Source organism: Choloepus didactylus, chromosome 15 (assembly GCF_015220235.1).
Source record: "Choloepus didactylus isolate mChoDid1 chromosome 15, mChoDid1.pri, whole genome shotgun sequence".
NCBI lineage: Eukaryota > Metazoa > Chordata > Mammalia > Pilosa > Megalonychidae > Choloepus > Choloepus didactylus.
In genome coordinates this window covers 47,712,770-47,735,914 of record NC_051321.1, presented here as the reverse complement: position 1 = coordinate 47,735,914, position 23,145 = coordinate 47,712,770, and the positions used below count along the sequence as shown (strand labels likewise).

General features: G+C 36.7%; 1 protein-coding gene across 2 annotated transcripts in view; it reads right to left on the bottom strand.

The window, feature by feature from the left end:
* Positions 1-23,145, bottom strand: part of PRKG1 (protein kinase cGMP-dependent 1) — a 1,297,582-nt gene that overhangs the window by 1,187,042 nt on the left and 87,395 nt on the right. The window contains exon 1 of one of the 2 annotated variants that reach the window (XM_037803755.1): positions 9,162-9,890. The exons of the other annotated variant lie outside the window; for it this stretch is intronic. Within the exon in view, the coding sequence (XP_037659683.1) occupies positions 9,162-9,472 (311 nt within the window). The 5' untranslated portion in view covers positions 9,473-9,890. Of the gene's footprint in view, positions 1-9,161; positions 9,891-23,145 lie in introns of those variants that run through there. 2 annotated transcript variants of the gene reach the window in all.

The following is a 23,145-nucleotide window of genomic DNA, read 5'->3' as shown; positions in this document are numbered from 1 at the left end:
TCATGATGACAGAAGTGTGGCACTGTGCTGGCTTTCACAGCGGGGTGCCAGCCACCTGCCTATGCACGACAGTGTGACCAATCCTCCCTCTAGTCTACAGGAAACAATAACTCCAGAGAGTTAAACTTCAGAGTTCTCATTTTTCTTTCTTTTCATGACAATCCTTTTCTCTTCTCTTAGAAGCACTGTCAAAACCATAATTTATTGACAGAGCTTGACCAGTAAGATGATATACAGTATATCCAGAAAAGATGTTTTTCCCTCATGTTATCTCATTATCCCTTGGCCCAGATCTGGTGAAAGCTTAATATCACCATAATACGATTGTTTCAGAAAAGAGCAAAAGTATTTTCCTTAACTAAGATGTATTTGTCATCACTGACATTCAATGCAATTAAGCAAATTAAACTGACTGGCTGATAGTGTAATTATTTCATGTTCAAAGATGTGCAGTGCTACTTCTGAAAAGCAGGTAAGGTCTGGATGTGAGAAAATGAAACTGAATACTATAAGTCAATAGTACTAGAGAATCTACTTTTGACACATAGTACTACCACCAAAAAATAATTTAAGCTATTTACAAAGGCTTTTGCTGGGGCTAAGTTACTCCACCTCTATACAGAAGTTAATGCAATTCTATCAGTCTTAAAGCAATTCTCATGAAGTTTAATTGACATTTATAATCATTAGACAGACAAAAGTAATTACCATTATTTCATTTCTGACACAGATGAAAGTAGTACATGTTGGCACTAACTCATCACTGATTTTTGTGTACTAACTCCCATCCTTTTATACCTTGGAATATAAGAACCCCAAGACAGATATTTTCCCAGGATCCCATCACTCACTCTTACTCTATGACCACAATCTCCCACCATCCTGCTTCTATCTGCTTAACCATAATAAGCAAACACATGTTTTTGGTCATGGTCCTTCATTGTTACTAATTCCCTTGTATCCCTCCCATTTAGGTCCAATAACCAAATGCATGACATGAAACTGGATTCATAATGAAAGTGTTTACTTTCCTTATGATTAACTTCCCTGCATAATTAATGTCCCCAATCCTCTGGGCAGCCTTATTACATCTACCCTGCTTTAACATGTTATCTGTCAGCTGAATACATTTTCATATTTTAGAAGAAGGAGGAAACAGACAAGAAAGCTCCTCACAGATTCTGATTCTAAGGAGATTATTTTTATCAAAAAGTATTTGCACTTAGATTAGCTATTTTTATCATTTATATAAAGTGCTATATTGGCTGGTCCTCACCTGAGAAGATAATAATCAAACTACAAATGTAAACAGAGCCCTATCAGACACAATTAGGAACATCTTGAGGAGTTTTTAACAATAAAAGGGAAGGAGGATAAGAAAGAGACATAAAGAGCTGGCAATGGGGGCAGCAGTGAGGTCTTGAGCACAGGGTTTAGGAATTCACATATCCCCCAGGAGTTTTCCTGAAAGGACACGCCAAGATTCTCTTACTGCAGTTGAGTCTCAGTCCTCTCCTCTGCCAACAGGGCCCAGATCTGTTCACTCGAACCAAACTGTCTAGAAAAGGGGCTGAGGGGTTGATATGCTCACTCTGCTTTCTCTGAAGCCTCTTTGGAAAGTACTCCTCAGCCTGAGCTCAGGCTGTTTGCCTTAAAAGGATAAAATATCTGTAGGAAAAAAAAACTGTAGCTGGCTGCAGAGACATCACATACCAGAGGGAGAGGCACTACAAGCCCAGCACTGTTCTTCCAAGGGGGATTCATCATTGTTTTATCTTCATCAACTTAACATTTCATGGAAGTATCTGGGACCCAAGGAAACAGCCTCACTGGCTAACGGGACAACTGCCTTCAGTAAGAGAGGAAAACAAACTTGGAATCATAACTGATCCTAATGTGTGTCATAGTTGAATAGTGGTCAGGACTGGTGGCTGGCAGGAAAGAGGCAACTTACCCACTGAAGCTGCTGTCGCTGTTGGGTGCCCCATGTCTACAGCAGGTAACCCCAGACTTCAGGGTGAAATTGACAGGTCCATGTGCAGTGGGGCCTGGGGTGCTGGAGCAGCCTGGCTACACTACAAGTAGGGGAGTCTGAGTTGCTCAAAAAGGACCAAAGAAGGTGCTTCCCCAAAACACAGGAAAACCGGTAACCCGTAACAATCCAAGTTGAATGGGCTACTGCAGAGGTTCTCAAACCTGGCTGTGCATTAGAATCGCCTCAGGAGCTTAAAAAATATAACCTAAACCTCAGATCCACCCCAGAGCAATTAAACCAGACTCTCTGGAGGCGGTACACCAGATATTTTTTAAAGCCCCCTAAGTGATTCTATATGCCACCAGAGTTAAGAACCAATAGGACAGACAGAGTAATGATTACCTATTTGGAGAAATAAGCAATAAGACATTAACTAAATATCGTACACCTATAATTTGACAAAAAAATCCACTAGTGTTTTTGCAAGTCTCTAGTCCTTGCTGGTTTTAGCCAATAGAGACATTCAACTCTTCAAATAGAAAGCTTATCCTGGTCCTCTGTTTAATCACACACACACACACACACACACACACACACACACACACACACACACCCCTTGCCTTCCTATCCCAATGTTCCCAAACTTTGCTGAACATTGGAATTACCTGGAGAATCTTCAAAAAATACTGATGGCTAACTTCCAAGGCCAGACATTCTAATTTATTTGGTTTGGGGTAAAACCTGGGAATCAGAGTTTTTAAAAGCTGCCCAGGTGATTATAATGTGCAGCAAAGTTTGGGAACTACTGTCCTATTTGAATTCTTCTACTCTTCCAAAATATTTCTGCTTTCTCTTCACTTACTGACAAATCGTTATTCCCCTGAGAAGAGCCTATATGTTACCCATTAGGTTTCCCTGCAACTGCCTCATCTTTACTAATCCTCAGACCTCTTTGGGAGGCAGAAGAGCCTAGCAGCCAAGAGGACAGCCTCTGGAGTTCCAAGTCAGGATGAGCCTTTTACAAAGTGTGTGACCTTGGGCAAGTTGCTAAGCTTCTCTGAACCTCAGTGTCCTGTACCTGAGGACACTGTGCTGTGAAATGGGAATAAATCTGGAATCTTCCTCACAGGGTTCTTGTGACCATCTATGACAATCTATGACTATCTATGAAAAGCGCAGGGAGCAGTGCCTGGCACAGAGTAATGTTAGCCTAGTGATGTCAGCCATTTTGATGATGATGATGAGCAATGCCGTTCTGAAACAGTGCTGCACTGCCTGGCTCTCCTCGCTCCTTACCTCTGCACCGTGCACTGTACAAAGACCACCAAAGCTACGCTAATGTCAGGCAGAGGGATGTTTCATAGGGACAATGCAAATGCATTCAAAACAAGCATTTGGTCCAAAGGGAAACATCCTTAATGGCTTTTTGCAGAAATCCTGGTATGGCTCCAGAGGAAGCAAGCCTTCCATATCCTCCAATTACAGTGTCTCCTCTCTATTACTGCCTTCATTCACAAAGTACTGTCTTACTTGCAAATCCTGTTCCAGGCATATCACCTATTTATTCACCCACAAAGCCCAACACTCCTTTACAGCTTCCTTGCAAATATGATCCAGCTTTAACAAGACTCATCTTGTTTTGCCCTTTCCTGTCCCCATGACACACATCTCTTCTTCTCATCCTCCTCTCCCTCTTTTTTCATATTAGTAACCAAGATTATAAAATCAGTTCAGAAACAAGACATTTTTGAGAGTGTACGATTAGTCCCACCTTTTGTTCAACATCTGTGTAGCTGCAATTTTTGTGCTATTGTTTATATTTACTTGACAGTTTTTGGGGGGAGAACATTCCTCTGCTCTTATAAACAAAATTCTACTTAGAGAGTTCAAACAGGCTGCACATATTTAACTTCTCAGAAAATAAATTTTAAGGAGATGCCGAGGAACATAGTCATTACAGATGATGGTGAGAGGAAAGTAGAACTGGAGTCAGAAGGCTGGGTGTGAGGAAGTAGAGAAGGACTGTCAGGGAAGGGGTGGCAAACAGCTCAACAATTCAGATTAGGATTCAAAATGCCACAGATGTGACTGCATAATAAGCTGTTGAGTGGACTGGTAAACGCTGCTTTCAGCATGTGCTTATTTAGCGTATTGTCTTGCCTTCTCTGAGATCAGAAGGTGCAAGTCAGAGGGTCTGGGATGCTAGCAACAGGCCCAGTTCCCTGGGATGGGCAGCAGCTCCGAGGGTAGAGATGGCAGAAAGAGCAGCAGCCTGGTGTTCAAATCTGGTTGCTAGGATACCATGGAGACCCTCCATTGCTAGGCAGACAGGAAAAAAAATGTGTCCATATGCCTCATAACCTGCAAACAGCAACTACAGGATCACTGCCTGCCTTCTTCTACCCTTCCCCATTAGGAATCCCAAACAAACTCTTTAGTGAAATAACAAGAAGTAGCAGAAGTTTGGAAATATGGCCCAGTAGAGCAGGGAACCGAGTCATTTACATTCTCAGGCATGCTCTAGAGCTACTCTATTTAAGCGTTTGTCAGTATTTTCATTTTAAACCCCATTTTAGGGGTATACAACTTGACTGTGCTTCAAAACACCCTAATAGGATTTTAGCAACCTGTTCTCATCCATTTTTATAAAGGTTTCACAACTTCAATTTTACTTCATAGACTGTGATGTCAAATTAATGATCAAACTTAAATTGGAGACTCTATTAGAATAATATTAGGCTGGAATTTAACTCCTCCACAAAAACAGGAAAGATGAATTTCAAAAACCAACTTCAGGTTCAATTCTCATCTATGTCCAGTTTGCCTAGGTATGCAAGGAATCTGCAATGCAAGTCGGTGGCATAAAATTAGGTTTCTTTCAATGTGAACATTTTGAAATCGATGGGAAAAGGAACTTGGTTTCTTTAAGAGTACAACTCGGTTTCTTTAAGACTTTTAATCATCGGCTGCTTGCTTAAATTAAAATGCTCTTCCTCGGTTGGGATAGTTATGACTATTACCAGGATTGTGCTGGTGTGTGTGTGTGGGGGGGGGGGGTTGAACCAACATTCTGAGATTCAGAGCTTCATTATTGGGTAAGAATTAGTCCTCAAAAGTAAAAAATACATAAATAAAGAAGAATAAGCTAAAATGATTCCTGTTTATTCTAAAAACTAGCAGAAATGTCCTCTCATCTAATTTATAAAATCATAAAAACTGAGCTCCGCATTCTCTCTTGCCTTAACTAGCTTTCCTCAATTCCCACTACTGTATTCTAGTATAGCCACTAGTAGCTGCTGCCCCCCACCCCACCTCAGAAGTGTATCCACTCTATGGCCATCCTTCAAATACTTATTTTAAATAACTCCAACTTCACAAGAGTTTCCGATACCATAAAATTAAATGGGTTTGTTTATATTTTGCCAACTGCCTGTTACTTACCTTACTCTACTTTCTAGAGTTTTATTTGTGCACTACTGTTACACCCTTGTTAACTCCTTGATGGCAGGGACTATGCAATGCTCACCTCTAACGTCTTACAATAGCTCACAGTTGGCAGACCTCCTATAAAAGTACTGAACTGACCTGAGGACACATCTGGGATTTAATTCCTACCTTTGAAGAAGGTTATGTTTTAATATTTATGCCACCTATAATTACACAAATGCTAGAATCTTCTCAGCTTTCTATAGAATTGGATGTAAAGCCTTTGGGAAGACTCTGTTTCTATTGAGATGTATTAGTGTCAAGGTTTAAAGGAGAAATCATGTAAGATCTTTTCAACATTAATGGTTTCTCAAAAATAACAAAATACAGTTTTTATCCTCAGCTCTTTCAATGTCCTTCACAATCAAAAAGTGCAACAACAAAACATATCGTCATTCTCTGAAATTCAGCTACCTCTGGGTAAAACCAACAGCTTAACAAATTCAGAGGTACAAACTACTTTTGATAGGACCTCAAGTCTATATGGTCTAACTGAAATGACATGGAACCCAGTGACAGCAAAATGGAAAGGATTTGTGACTATTTATAATAGGTAAAGTATTTAAATTAAAATACCAGAAGATGAACGTTATAACCTATTATAGAGTCAATTTGGGGAAATGACATGACATGGAATAAAATTAATTAATAAAGTCCAAAAAGTTGATTCTATATACATAACCAAGAGGCTAACTGATCTCATATAAAGAATGTTTTTATTTTTTTTCATTGCTAAGGTTTATTTGCTCAATTTATTTCAAAACATATGGTATAGTAGTTTTACATTCTCAACTAGTTATTTGGTAGTAGTGGAATATGGATTTGAATTTGCCACATCTGTTCCTTGCATCACATTCATAAGATAAGAAGGATTTAAGGGCTACTTCTACACAGATTGCAGAAGAGACAAACAAAACCACTGACCCCACCTCCCAGGTGCAGCAGAAGTGCTCTAGCTCTGTGCTGGAATCTCACAGACACTCCAGACACTCCCTCCAATTCCCAGCTCAAAGGGAAAATTCCAAATCAACACAGTTAGGAAGATTTAATTTTATAAGTTCATTTACATTTTACACTACCCGTAAGTGATTGGAAGTCCCTAAAACTAGAATTTTTTTAAAACTGTAATCCTCAGAAGGCAACCTCAGTCAGCAAAAACTAGGCAAACATATTTGCGCACATCAGTTAACTGAGCAGAACACTCGCCCAGCAGTTATCCACCTCTATTGAAAAGAGAATAGAAAACTAACATAAATGTGAACTTGAAATCAATTCTGGGCTAGTTAGGTGGTTTCATTTTAACCGGAACTCACATTAACAAACTATGAGTAAGTTTAAGAAAGATGAACAAATTTAAACTGTACTAAAGATGAGATATAAAGACAAGAACACTTGTTGCCAGTTAAATCTGTATAATTAAATTTGTATTGTGAATTAAAGTGAAGGCTGCAAACAGGTCTTCAGTTTGGCAAGTTTTCTTGATTCTTTGTGGCACTGCTATGCACAATAATTCAAATGACATAAGCCATAATCATTTTTCAAACAATATATTTCTCTTTCCCCCGAGAAATACATACTCTACCACTGAAGCCAAATTTTATTCTAGTTTTCTTTATGTAAGTGTGAAAAAAGAACAGATGTTTTCCCAAAATTATTTAAGCTTGGAAGACATTCTATCATTTTCTTCAATATAATCCTTCAGAATCACCGAAATGATCATGGTGATATCTTCATAGCTGACTTCTTTAAAATGCAAGTTATTAAACAAATATCAAAAGGCACAGGATTGTTCATTAGATAAAATGTTTATTATAATGGAATATTGTGAATTATTTGCCATACTAATTTCATTTTCCGCAATGGACTTTTTTTAAATCTAGTTCTACATGTCAGGCAAGAAGCTTCTAAAACTTACCCCATTCTACAGAGTTCATTCCCCACTTGCTTAGAAGTTCTTCTATGATAGAATGTTTAACTAGAGTTATCAGCTGGCTTGATCAGGCTTCATTATAAATCCTATTAAAAGGATCTTTGTATAAAAGCAGAGTTTTCTCTGTATTGCTCCAAATTCCTGCAGATACTAAAATACAATCCTATGGAATGCTTAAAGATGCAGAGAGCTGTCTTTGAGTTATTTTCTCATTATGCAAAACTTGGCCCCAGAGAGATGGCCACATACCTCCTTAGCAAAAACAGGCAAGCATGTCAGGACTGCAAATTAATTTACCAGAGAAAGTTGAAGTGGCTTCACGTCACTCAGGTTTTTTAGGCAGATCTAAGTCTGCTGAACTGTTAGGGCAATTTGGTCAGGTCAAAATCTCAGAAAGGTTTAATCCTTTCTGCCCCTTCCCCACTCCCTCAAGAAGAGAAACTCCTCCTTAAGCTGAGGCTGCAGGAGGGACCGCAAATGTTCCATGGGAGCCAACATGTAATGGTACAATTCTAAGTTTTCAACAGTGCAATTATTACATGCTTATGACCTCCCCAAAATCCAATACAAATGGGGGGGATAATCAAATATTTACTCTCTCCTTATATTAATTCTTTGTGTTTACTAAGTGAAGGGTTCCCAGGGACCTTGTATTATTATGTAACATGTGCTATCCAGCCAGTGTGATGTAGTTAGCAGAGAGTACAAAAATCTTTCGTTTTTTTAAGTTATGTCATTATCTGTTAATCAAAAATAGCATTCATTTGGGTGCTTTCCCTCATTTTATGTTAACCTTATGTTCCTGCTGTTTTACTCTCAATATGGACTCTGAGTTGAGTGTTGTATAATAAGTTTCATTCAATTTTCCCATCCAAGTTATGAAGCACACTGACATCAGAACTACACAGTTCTCTAAAATGCTATAATTGTACCAGGGTGATTGCATTAAGGGCTAGGACTAAGGCAAACAGTGTGTCCACATGGAAAATATAGGTAAGTGTTCTATCTGTATTCGACCCTAGAAAACACGCAACCCTCGTGGGGGATGGAGGCGTTCCATTAGTAACATTATACAAAGGAAAAATAAACATTCTCTCTGATGTTATGAAAAAAATTTTTTTAAATGAACAGACTAGGTTTCTATTTATGGATTGTAAATGCCATCCCATTCAGGAAATTAAGAAATCACCCGTTGTATATGCGTATTTGCTTTTTAAAAAACACTTTGATGAGGACAGAACATCAGGTTTGAAAGGTGCCAGCGTGAATCGCCAGCATGTCGAGAAATCCGAGAGCCACAGAAGCATAGAAAGTAATGTTGGTATCAGACGCATTTCATTTCAAGTCTGATGAGCCTGCATTTAGGCTTTTCCGGATGGGCAGGTTTGCCAGGGCATTCGGAAGACGGAGCTTTTTATTCCTCCTCTCACATTCACTCGCACACAATACACACACACACGGACGGACACACACCTGGGGAGCGTTCAAACTCTATGTACAGTAGGTGGCATGTAAGAATGTATAAGTGTCTATGTATATTTTTAAAAATACCTTGATATCTGACAAAGACACGAAGGCAATGTAATGTGCAGTGAGTCTGGCTCTGAGAAATGTGCACAGCCCCGCAAGAAGTGCCCATTAAAATGAAACATTTCTGAGGATGAGGACAGACTGGAAAGCGGGAGGGGCGGGAGCCGACAGACATTACAGAGACCCGCAGCTCCCCACCAACAGGGTGCCACATGGACCCGGCGCGTAACCCCTGCTTACTGTGGGCTCTTGGGGTAGAAGGGCAGGGTCACATGGCTGAGATCCTGGATGTCGAAGGCGGTGGGCTCGGCGGAGATCGCCTGCCGCTTGGTGCGCGGCTCGCCCTGCAAGGTGCTCGCGCTCTGCTTCTGCGCCTGCTGGGTGGCCGGCCGGATCACCGAGCGGTACTTGTCCAGCTCGTTCTGCAGCTTCTGGATCAGTTCGTCCTTCTGATCCAACTCCAGCTCCAGCTCGTCGATGAGAGCATCCCGCTGCCTCAGCTCCTCGATCTTCTCCTGGAGCGCGTACTGTAAATCTCGCAGGGTGCCCATGCTCCTCCGGACTGCCGGGGGCTCCTTCCTGCCGCTGCTCCGCGTCTTGGGGCTTCCTCCCCTCTCCGATCAACTTTCCCCAAAGTCGCCGCTGCCTCCCGAGTGCAAAAGCTTCCTACTTGAGACCAAAGCCAGCTCTGGCTTCTGAGCATGCCCAGTCCGCCGGCTCCAGCCACCGAGAGTTTGTGTGCAGATTCTACTTCTCCGGGCTTACTGAGAGGCTGAGTGTGGGGATGAGCAAAACGGCAGGTCCAACCCAGGATTAAACCTGAAACCGAGTGGGCGCCGCGGCGCCAGGGGAAGAGCCGGGAAGCTCGCTGGCAGGGAAGCGGAAGAAGGGGTCTTATATGGGGAGCTCCAAGGCACCGGCTGGTCTACCCGGGTCACTCGGGTCCGGCGCCAAAGGAAACCGGCGGTGCGTGCGGAGAGCCTGATAAACCTCTGGGGCGCGCTGGGTGATGTGCAGGCGGAGCGAGGCTGGAGCACTCCTTTGGGGGGGGGGGGGGGGAGGTGGGAAAGAGAGGACGCTGAGGACCCTGGGCAGAGTGGGGAGGTGTCAGCCGGCTCCAGAGAATGCCAGTCTTGAGGGTATTGGGCTAAGATCCTGTAGACATAGGTGGGCAGCGCAGACTCTGCATTCTCCAGGCTCTGAGTTCTGGAGGTTATTTTCACCGCCAACCTCACAGGAGCTACGTGAGCACTAGCTTCCCCCTCGCCACCTTTCCCACTGGGAGCGCCTCACACAGGTGGCTAAGATTGGAAAGAAACTTGCCTTTTAAGAGATAAGAGCGAGAAGGTGTCTGGGAGGGATTTCTCTTTAACTCAGGTGCCATTGAGGATGGGGGTTGTGAGTGTGTGTGATTTTTTTTTCCAAAAAGCGTTGCTACTCTACTGGCTTCTGCTGATTACTTCCTTGATTGTCTCCCCTTCTAAACTCAGATTAATGAAATCATTTTAGGGCAAAGGCCAAAAAGAATTTGGGCCCCAGAAGGCCAATGAGCCTCTCTACTATCCCTCCCACTTGAGCTAGTGTCTATGGAATCGTTTATTGGCGAACCTTGTTTCTTCCATTTGCTGAATATGTGGGGCTTAAAAATCATTGCTGAGCTCCAAAAAGTTCACCCAGAAATTGAGCCATATCCTTTAAAACATTACTTCTCCGACCCCCAAGCCGTTAGGACCATATCTTTCCACTTGAATGGCGAGGAAGAAACCTGGCACAAACTTTGAAGAAGGAAAATCATAGAATAAAGGGAAGGAAAGTCTAGAAGTACTGAAGTAAACTGTACAATATATGTCATCACTCCACCTCCACCCACTCCCTCTCCATCCTTTCTCACTCAGAATTTCCTAAAATGATGACAGTTAGGACCCTTTGTCCAAGGGTAATTCTACCATCCTGGGAACACATGTTTAGAGTCCCCAAATATTTACCTATATCTACCTAAATTCCTAATATTTACCTGTATCTTAACTCATCCAATTCTACAGCATCTTTATTGCCCTTTAATTACTATCTTTGAGGGACTAAATGTTATCCTCCTCAATGCTTTATTTGGTCATTCCTTAACACTAAAACAAAGTAGATTAAAAAAAATAAACTAAAATTGAATTACAAACCAGAGCTACTCATGGGAAGCTGAACTTAGCTTAGGACACAAATATGAATCTCAAAAACCTTGCTAACTTTTACTTGTGAATACACAACTTTAAAAGAAAAGAGAGAAAAAATAGCTAGACCATAATATGTTGACAAATTTTTTTGGTTTAAAATGTGTTTGTAATTAGAAGTGTAAATCAGAGGATATATAAGCCTAAATATTGTTCCATACAGATTATGACCTAATTCTCTTTCAGTACAGATGCATGAGACACTCAATTTTTCTGCTTGTCAACACGGACATGGTGGGAAGTGCATTTATATTCAGAATATAATATACAATGTGGATAATTCCAAAACATTTTTATTTGTAATGAACAAAACATGAATAACTTACAGTTACTGACAGCAGTAAAAATACTTCTGAAGCATTATTGTTTTACTTTTAATTAAAAGTAAACCAACTGGAACTTTGTATTATTGTCTCTATTCTAAAAGAGCTACTGTGATATTTTCCTTCTCCCAGGCAAAAGGCCAAATCTGTATCTTATTTAACCTGTGGGAATTCTTTAATTCCATGGGAAAATATTTCAAACTAAATGACTTTTTCCTATAGATCTATTATAGGGGTCCATAGTTTATGGCCGTGAGTTGATGTTTAAAAATACATCACAAAGGAATGTACAGAGCTCATCAATTAGAGAAGTACCAAGCAATATTTTAAGGTTCATGTGAGGCTTAAATAAGGGTTACCTAATGCCTCTAAGAAGCACAGAGTGGAGAAGATTCTTCCTCATTTGTAGCAAGCCTGCTACAGGAACAAAGAAAAATAGAGACTAAAACTTTTTTCTGAAACAAAGAATATCACTGCAGCCAAAAATATTCAGGTTATTTTCCACAGAAGATTTTTAAATTGAAGTGTGTAAATATCTTTCACTATCTAAATTAACATATCTACATACAACTAAAGGATTTATGGACATTACATTTTCATTTGAAGTGGAATACTTATAATATAAAATACATTCCACAAAGAATCCAGTATTGAGAGTCAAGAGGCTGTTATAACAGCCACAAAGAAAGTAAATGGCTGAGAAGATACAAGACTATTACAATTGACTTCCATTTTTAAAAATATTTAAGATATTGCATATATTCAGTCACGATTAGCCTACATTATGAAAAAAATAAAATTCCTCTTAAATATTTGATTAAAAAAAGAAAAGAAATTTGATGATATCATATGCAAATTCTAAGCTTGTCTTTTGATTCTTGAATTCAAAATAAATATTTTAAGTAAGTTTTGCATTGATATTCTTGACTGGTTGTTTAGATCTTGAGGGATCTGGGTTCCATCTCAGTATTTTGAGCAATTACAAAATTTTCTTAAACATCTTTAGCATTGTAATCAGCAAATTCTGGAAGTAATCTGCATAATAAATCAAGGCTCTGCAATTACATTTCAATAAAAACAAATTTTACCATAAAATATTTACTATGTGTCCCCTAGTAGTCTTATTTGGCTAAATTATGAGATGAAAGGTCAGGTACAAGTCTACTTTCTGCTCTTTAGAAAGTAGCTACCACAAATCTGTAAAGCAATGGGATGGACTGAGCTCCCATCCTGTGCCAATCTGCAGTGAGGCCTTTGATGTTAGTTGCTAACAGACAGTACAAGTTTGAAGGAATGGCGTTCATACTCTAGCATTCCATAGTCAACCATGAACTGCATTTCCGCAGTCTCCCTTCATAACAGCTTTAATAGATACAAAGTGCTACCGTAGCCTGACCAAACTGGCATATTAACCTCCAATATGCTCTTCAATTTTGCAACCGGCACTCATGATTGAGAATAAATATTAACATGCCTTCCTTAATGGAATCTCAAAATAATTTAATGAGACATTCAATAAAACAGCTTTACTATAATACTATTAAAAATAATAGTCTGTAGAATTTAGCATCCCACACTAAAAATATTAATTAGCCTCAAAAGAACTGTGGTAATTTTATCATCTACGTGTCCATTCCACTAAGGGTACATTCCCTGGAAGAGTCCTAAGTCTGAAGTTTCCTTCTGCCATTTCATGGGATATCTTGAAAGGTGAGGAAAAAAAAACAACTAGTTGAGCTTTTTGGATGATGAAAGCCACACCTTGCAGAAGACTAATAGAGGAAACAAGTACCCCTTGTTCTAAATTGCTAATCATAATTAAGATCACAACAAAAATAACTAATTTCTTCAAAGCTTAATGTACGAGAGACACTGTTCATGTACCCCTACAAGGCGGGTATTATCATTATTTCCATCTATAGTTGAGAAAACTGAGGCACAAAATCACCTACCTAAAGAATGGCAAAGCCTAGATTCAAATCCAGACAATTTGGCGCAGAACTCAAGCCCTTACCTACTGCCTCGGATTGCCCCCCTGGAGTTTTGGTTCTGGATTCAGGGAAAATAGAAACAGTAACTAGCCTGACTTTTGGATTGAAGGAAGAGGAGAAATTTGGAAAATCCTGAAAGAGAAGGGAACACAATGTTTAAAACTTTTTTTTTCCCCCAAAACTGTCTTCACTCCAGCTCTATTTCACCCTGGTTTAGAGTGACTAACTAAAATTGCCTGGGAATGTCCCAGTTTTAAAACTAAAAGTCCTGGGTAAATCAGGACGGTTAGTCATGCTATTTAATTCTGCCTCGCTGAGATCCTCTACTTTATAAATACGTTCAAATTTTGCTTTCAAAGTTACTGATGGAAAAGTAAAACCAAAGAAGATCTGTGATGATAATATATATTATTTCAGGCATATTACAAACCCACTTTCACATCTGTTTGTTTAGGAAAGCAATCATCCTATTTCAATGAGTAATAATACACAAGGAATTATCTTCGAACTGTAAAGACTGGTGAGTCAGACAATAGAATTTTAATTATACTTTGATAAATTAGTCAAGGAGACTGGGCTCTCTTTTTAGTTTATTGCTTATATAGAAACCTAGAACTTAGTTTGGCTTCCTATGAACTAAGCACAACAATTCAACTGCACTGCTATTTGTTTAATTCCTATAGAATTAGAATATTCCTTATGTTGTGTTTGGTGAATAGATTTGTCCATCAAGAATGCATATTTAAATGGATATAAATAAAAATTCAAATGGCTGGGCTATTATGAAATCATACTGAAATAATGCGAATGATAAGGTCTGCCTGGATAAGAAAAATAAATAAACCATTAATGATGAAAAAGTACTGCAAGAGTTGAAAAGTAATAGTGTATTGTATCATAATTGCTAATGTGCTTATACTGTAATACCAAATTAGTGTCATGCCTAATACTAGTTGAATAAATTCTTATATTCCACTGCTTAAAATAATGGTAAGTTATTATTGGGACTCCACCTAAAACTAGTGCTCATGAAAATCCATGCACTCTACAATAACAAAAAAACATTTCTTTGTAAGCTGCCCATTCCCAATAACCAAAAGAAGTAAATAGTTTTTCAGAAAAAAAAAAAAGGTGTTCTGTATTTTTTCATGAGTAGAAGTTTTAAAAATGCATAAAATGTAATTTAAAATGCTATATTCCCCAAAATACTATTTTACTGCATTTTAAGTCCAGTGACTATATGCATGAAACATACAACATATTATCTCCCCCTTCTGATTGATAAATTACAGCTTTTAAGTTTCATTTTAACGATTCTTCTGGAACAGTAAATGCACATCATTCCCTAAGTTAATGCATCGTATGTTCCACAAAATATTCAAAAATATTTGCAGAAGTAATTTTGCTTTTGAAAATGGATTTTGAATATCATATGGTATGCAAGAGAATAGCTCTGAAGTCAAAGATTGTTCTCTTCTTATTGTTACTTTGATTTTAGCAGCATTTAACAGCTAGTATAACTTGGTCATTTTCCTCTTAGATGTTTGGTAACCAAAATTCAAAGTAAAGAAAATCTAAATTTTGCTAGTTAACACACTAACCTTAGTAAAGTGGGAAGGTACCAAAGATGTAAGAAAGATAAAAAAGATGGGATTGGGTGAATTGAATTCTTACCAGTATGTAAAATGACTGAATTGGGCAAGAGAAAGATGCCAGAAAATCTGTTTAAATTGTGAGAATGTCAGGGATTTGTGGGAGAAGGATTGTGGAGGCTGTAGGCAAAAACCAAAAAAACAAACAAACAAACAAACAAACAAAAAAAACTCAAAAAACTTAACAGGGAATACAGAGATCTTGAAAACTCCTGATATTGTGAATCTTACGCAATTATCATGGGATGGAAATCGAGAAATCTACCTTTCTAATGACAGGCAAATGAACCAATGGGCTGATAAATCAAATGGATATCACTCAGAGCCAAGATATGGTACCTAAAGTTTATGAAAGTATTGCCCTTGAAACAAGGATAGGAGCACCAATTTGGGGCCCATGAGATGCATCTTTGTACAATGCATTTATAACCAACTGCAAAATTATCAGTCACCTTGCCTAATGTTTATTTTTAGAAAAGATTCAGTAATTTTGTCCTGGTCTGGGTAGAAGCTAGAAATAGACTTCTTAAAAATTCATTATTCAAAACACAGGCATTTAATCTGATAGGTAAGCATACTTTAAATATTGGTATTCAAGATTTAAACCTAAAAGTCAAATTTGCAAATACCTATCTGAGAGGTTTCAATAACCCATATAATAAATATAAAATAAGGACTTTTACACTTATTTGATATCAGCACAAAATATTCAGTGTCTATCTTAAATCACTGCATTACATAAGAATGTGTTTTCTCAAAGATCAGAGTTAATTTTGGAAGTTATTATGGAATATTTTTGTTTTCCATAGACTATAAGTACAGCTAAAATTCTAGTCACCTACCTTCCTTAGAAAAGCATTTATGTTGCCTACTAATTTTAAGTGGAAAAGATGACAGGGAAATCTTCAAAATGTTTATCTGTGAAATGCAAGCAATTACTGCCATTAGACATGGGGAGTACTTAGTGAAAATTACTTATTTTCACTTTCTTTTATCCGCTGGTCAGACCCTCTATCAGGTAGCTTTCTCACATCGATCGCAGAACAAAAACATACCTAATACAGCAACAATCATGGAGCTGATCTTAGACCATTTCATAATATGAATAAAGGTGATTTTATTCTTTTAATATTTTACAAAAGAGTACTCAAAATATGAGATAGTAAAGATACATTTCAAAATGCATTGAAAAACATAGTGTTTAAGATTTGTATTATATTAACGTTTCCCTGAAATAATTTTGCTTTTTAATATCCTAAGTATATTTCTTTCAATCACTAATCTATCTCAAAGCAACTGTTAACACATTACCCAATTTTCAGATTCTGGGATCAAGAAATATTCAATTGTGAGAAACTGGAATAACTGACGAAGAACTGATGGAAGAATTGATGAAGAAAATACAAGTAACCAAGAAAAAGCATATGTATGGTAATGCTGGTACAATAGCTAAACCCAATGGTCAAAAAACAGCTTGGTCAGCAACTGAATGACTTTAATTCAGAGCTCTCACACATCACAGTATATTCTATGGAAAATTTAATAAAACAGATTTCTTTCTGCATTGTTTTTCAGAAGTTTTAATTTTCCATTATGCCTTATGAATCTCCAAAATAAACATACAGTGAATATATAAAATTGGTTTAAATAACTCGACTCTCCTGAGTATGCATGAAATTGTTTCAAGGTTTATTAAACAATTTTTTAAAAACTCCAAACGTCATTCCCATTTGTGAAATTCCTTATTGGTATCTACACAGACAGCAATATCAGGGACAAGAACACACAGCCCTGGTCCCACCAGACTCTCCTCCTTAAAACCACAATTTACCCAGCCTGTGACCACAGCCAATGACATGACAGAAAAAAACATGAACATATATCAAATGTGGTGCCTACGGGAAGGACATGCATTGCCATTTGGTCCATAATCATATTTCCCCTCTTCAAAATTAGGCTGGGCCACAGTATTGTTGTCCCGGTTGGGGCAATGTTCAAGGGAAATTTACACTGGTATCAAAACAAGGAGAGCAACTGATTAATAATTAATTACATAAGTATTATACTGCCCTTTTAGTCCTTTACAATTTCCAGGCACCAAGCAATGTTCGCATTTCAGAGCATCCCGCTCTTGAGTCTCCTTCTGCCTATGAAGCATTTCTCCAAACCCCTTCCACTACCTTCAACCCCAAACCCATTGTTGCCCCATCACCACCTCCCACTTTTGTCAGTGATTCAATTAACTCCTTCTTCAGTTCTCCCCTTAAATAGTATTTCTTCTGACAAGCCTTCTTAATCCTCCCCATGCTATTTCCCCTTATAATAGTGCTTATCATGGTTTATAAGGATATATTTTACTTTCAAGGATACTTGTTCAATAGCTACCTTTCTCGTTAGACTGTAAACTCCAAGAACGCAAGGAACTGTATTTACTTTGTCCAACACCTAGCACAAGTAGCCACTAAGTAAGTATTTATTGAATGCATTATAAATGAAGGTAGGAATAAATGTAGGAATACAACAAACATTTATGTAGTATCTACCATGTACTATCATCAATAAACAAACATAAAAATTGTCCCTTTCTCTCCCTTCTCCAACGAGAGAACCATTCAACAAGCTGAAAATAAATATCCCTCCATGCAATAATGCAATATGGAGATAAGCTTCAGGGTTCACAACTTTCACCTGGCAGTCTTTCCGAAATACATGCAGCATAAGCCTCAGAACCCGCAGGATCATTACCCTTGAAGGACAGCTGCCCTATATCCCAGATGACAATCAGGAAGTCTACAGGTCACACTGATTTTCTATGTTCATCCTAGAAAGATCTGTGATATCTCCTGCCCCTGGAGAGGTAACCAGACAAACAGTCACCGTAGATAAAATCTTTGAAGCTAAAATGTTAAAGTCAAACTTGGTCCAGAAAATAAAAAATACATGTGTCTGTGCATGTAGCTTAGAAGTGAATACAGGAAATGAATTTCTCTATAACATGATAACAAAAGGTGGCATGAAAAATATGACCTGGTGATTTTTCTGAAAATTGATGCTTCAGCTCTATAGTTACATGTTCTTTCTGTATAAAATAAAGCAAATATATCCGAGGCCTTTTTAAAACATATTTCTATTCTACAGGAAAAAAAATAGACATCACACTTTGAACAACATAATTCGTCTACTTAAGACTCACAGTAGTCATGATTTCTTCTTGTCACCTTGAAATTTTTCTAGGAAATAGCATTTATTCAAACCCAACCCTTTTTCAAATTAACCCTAGACAATCAACTCTCTGAATGCTCTTTTAAGTCACCACAATCTCAGAGACTTTCTTATTTTTAGGCTTAAAACTATTGTCTTCAAGGTTCAGTGCTTTTTTATATATACCACTTGTACACACATCTATAGCATCAGCAAATCTGCAATTTCTTTCTTTTTTGTTTCTTCACAAATTCTACCTATTCCTTAAAAAAAAAAAAAAGCTGACTGCTTTATTTGGAGTTGGCTTATATAGTAGTCCTTCTTACTACTTAACTCTTTTAGAAAATTGTCATTTGATATTACTTCGAAATCAGATGTTTCCCATTAAGTTATCTAATAAGTTTCTTCAGAAATTATTAATCAATACTCATGTCCAAACCTAGGCCATCTCATTTCCAATAACTTTGTAAGTTCAGATTGAAACAAGATTCAAGGAGCATATTTACCTCAAAAAATATTTTTTAACTCATTAACTTAACACCCAAAGTAAAAATATCCTTTCCTTTCTTCTACTCTCTATTTTCTTCTCTTTTGTTCTTTCTATAAAATGTCAAAGTAGGGCATTCAAACAAAATTATAAACTTACTACCAAATTTGAACATATAAATGCTAACCTTTGGGTGTTAGAGTAATATAAAGCCACAATACTACATTAAACCACTGTACAAGTGAGTCAAAACACAGTGATATATAGTTTGCTAGTGCAAAAAAAGAGCAATATTTCTCTGGTAGATGTTTCCTGTAATTTCAAAAAGTCAGCAAGAAGTCTCCCTAAATTCTTCACATTTATTGCACTTGAACAGAGGTTTTGTGAAAAAAGTAATATTTGTCAAACTTACAAAAACCTAAGCCCAAACTTTTGCTATGCAAAAAATAAAAGGAAACCCCTCTCTGTGGAAGCAAGTCAAATTTGGGGATAAAGTTTCAAAGTTATGCCCACACAAACCCACAAATCTTCATAAATGAAACTTTTGACTGCAATGGTATAATGCTTCCTTCCAGTCTAAATGGAAATCTGACTTGCTGATCTGCAACTTCTAAATCTTCAACAAAATCCTAAGCACTAATCACCAGTTAAACATAAGAACTCTCTTGGCATTGCATCATTTATCACTTGTATTTCTCATTTATATTTTCTCCTCCTAAGAAATGGGAATCTCATGGTATTGTTTTTTATATACATAATCCTTTTCAAAGCAGCATTTTCCAAGAGGAAACGTACATATATTTAATAGTAATTAAGTTCTATAAAAGGAAAACATCTTATTGAAATATAGATATAGATGCACCATAGAAAGTAGATTTTTCTACGAAGCAGAAAATGGTTTCTAATTGAGATTTAAATTTGTCACTTTTTAAAAATACAACATTAAGCAAAGCATTATATGATTTGGCAGTTTAAATTTCTCCCTTACATGGCTCATTTTATTTTAAATACACTTCCATAAATAATTCCAGTTTCAGCAAATAGGACATTCTTCACATTTCTCTCTTGGCCTTTAAACACTAACTTCTAAAGACTACACTACAGAACTAAAAGTACAATTGCACCCTCTACTGTTCAAATTTTCTCTTCCATATTCAGTCAAGTCCTGTGTATGTTTGGTTAACAGTTATTCATTATAAAAGTAGCAGGTAAATCACACTGACTTCCTTTTGACATTCATTACCAGGTCCTCAAAAAATTAAACTCTAATTGCTAAAATTTCTTTAGTAATACAACGGAAATTTGACATTATATAGTTACTTGGACTAAACTAATTTAGAAAGTGATATTAGCAAGGTACTCAAAGCATTCATTAGCTCAGTGATAATAATAGCAATATTGATCGCCTTTTTAACATCAGTTTTAACAAGAAAAAAATCAAGTCATTCAAGTCACCAACTGGCATACTTTTCTAATCATGTGTAAAATTTGCCCTATTTTTTCCAAGTAAGAAATTAGACTAAACAACATTTCTTTAAAACAGCACTTTGAAGTTTTAAAAAAATTAGTTTTTGAGTTTCTCCTATCACTGTTAAAGTTTAAAATGCCACTATGGTTCAAAATGTAATAGCTTACAGAATATACCTGTTCTTTTCTTTTAAACTTGTCTTTCTTGTTTTAATTAGATATTTCACATCTACTCAAGATTTACTTCTTGATTTCTGCTTCTGGTGATGGAATATTGGCTTATTGTTGACCAACCTCCCTACCATAAATAACTAGAAAAGCTGGACCAGAATAGTGCTTTGAAAACTGGAAAACTCCCAAGCAGTGAGGACTTCAGGAACCAATATTCCAGAGAAAAGGGAAGTCCAGAGAGAGGAGCCCAATATTTAACACCTTTTTGAGGCATTTGCCAAGTATAAAACACTCCTAGGAGGACAAGAAACTGAATATAAATTAGAAGCTGAGCAGCTAAGAAGTTGAGCAAAGCTTCTAAAATTATCATGGAACTGGAGGGACAAAAATTGAAATTCAGGTCCAACAAGTTGAAAGCCATAGGGGACTAAACTTTAATTGGTAATAACCTAGTATTCATAGAGATTGCAGTTCTGCTTCAATTCTTAACTGGATTAAAATTATCTGCCCCTAACTGTCTACCTACAAGTAGCAAAAGTAAATCCTCTCTGAAGGAAGATCACATTGTACATAGCCTTAAATTGTCTCTATAATTTTTCATACACTGTGTTTCTCATTTAATCAAAAACAGGTAGGTATAAAAAGAAACACAATAAACTAAAACTAAGAAAAAACAAAAGCATACAATAGAAGACCCTGATATTGAATTATCTGATATAAACTAAAATAATTGTGACAAATGTGTTTCAGAAATGTGATGAAGAGTGGTAATTTCAGCAGTACACTGTAAACTGAAAAATTTTTATTTGAAAATCTAGAACTGAAAAAAACAAACCAATAACTGAATGTTAATAACTAGATCTCAGGCCCAAAGAAAAATCCCGATTACAAAGAGAAAAATAATAAAAGAAAAAGGATGTGAGACAAGGTCATGGAGAAACATTGAACATATGTATAATTGGAGTTCCAAGAGGAGAGGAAAGAGCAAATATTGCAGAAGCAATAGTTGAAGAGAGAATGACTATGAATTTTCCAAAACTGGTAAAAGATATCAAGCCACTAATTTCAAGAGGCACTGTATACCACTATCACAATAAACAGAATACACACACACACACACACACACACACACACACATATATCATTGCAAAACTGCTGAAAGTCAAAAATAAAGTGAAAACTCCTCATAACGGTCAGAGAAAAATACTCCTTACTTTGAAAGGACCAACAGTAAGATGGTGTTGGCATTTTAATTGAAACAGTGAAAGCCATTAGACAATAGAATAATAGCTTTAAAGGGCTGAAGAAAAATAAAACTGCCAATCTAAAATTCTATACTTGACAAAAATATTCTTAAAAGATAAAGGCAAGTAAATGCAATTTCAGGAAAACAAAAACTAGAAAAATGTTCACCAGCAGATCCATAGTAAAAAAGATACAAAAGGATGCTCTTCAGGCAGAAAGAAAATAAAACTACATAGAATCACAAAGATACAAGGAGAAGAGAAAGCACCAAATAAAGAAAGAAATATGAGGGTAAATCTATATGAATGACTACTGAATGAAATAATAACAACACCTAACAACAATAACACAAAAGATAGGAGGAGGCCACTAGAGTTAGAGTGTTTTAAAGCCATTAAACTGTCTGGGAAATAACAAAAATATTAATTTATACTTTATTTTACTAAGTCAAAGATTCACTGCATGTTGTAATCTCTAGGATAATCATTAAATGAAAGTAAAAATACATATTAATAAAAATTTATTCATAAAGTTGAAAATTAAAAATAATTGATTAAGTGGAGACAAAAAAGGAGACAAAACTTACATAGAAAAGAAATAATGAATAGAAAATAAATAGTAAGGTGATAGATTTAAGTTAAATGTATTTGTAAATTACTATAAGCAGATCATTCCAATAACTACACAAAGATTGTATGACTGAATTTAAAAAGAAAACAACCACATCTATATCACAAGAGATGATTTTTATATAAGAAAACAGAAAAGAAAACAAAGGTGAAAAAATGTACCAAGAAAAACACAAACAAAAGGAAAGATTATCTAGATATACTAATACCAAAGAAGACTAAAAAAGTAAGTATTATTAGAGGTATAGAGGGATATTTCCCAATGATAAGTGGATCAATATATCTGGAAGGAAGTATTCTAAATTTGTAATGTGTTTAATAATAGCCTAAAAATATGTGAAGGAAAAACTCATAGAACTAAGAAGAGAAATAGACAAATTCACAATCCTATTAGGAGATTCCAACTCATCTCACTTAGTAACTGAGAGAAGAGGGAGACAGCAATTAATCAGGATAGAAGATTTGGACAATATATTTAACAAATGTAACTCAATTGCAGTATGTAGAACACTGGATCCCAAAATTGCAAAACACATTATTTTCAAGTGCATAAACAGTATTTATTAAAATTGGCCATATACTCAGCCAAAGCACATTTTCGTAGGACTGAAATCATATGGGGTATATTCTATTACTGCAGAGTAATTAATCTGGAAATCAATAACAATGACCATCTCAATAGGTTCATAAAAGGATTTGATAAAATTCAAAATCCATTGTGGTAGGTCAAATTATGCACCCCAAAAGAAAAAAAAATTCTATTCTTAAGCTTAATTCATTCCTGTTGGTGTGTACCCATATAAATGGGACCTTTTGAAGATGCTATTTTTAGTTAA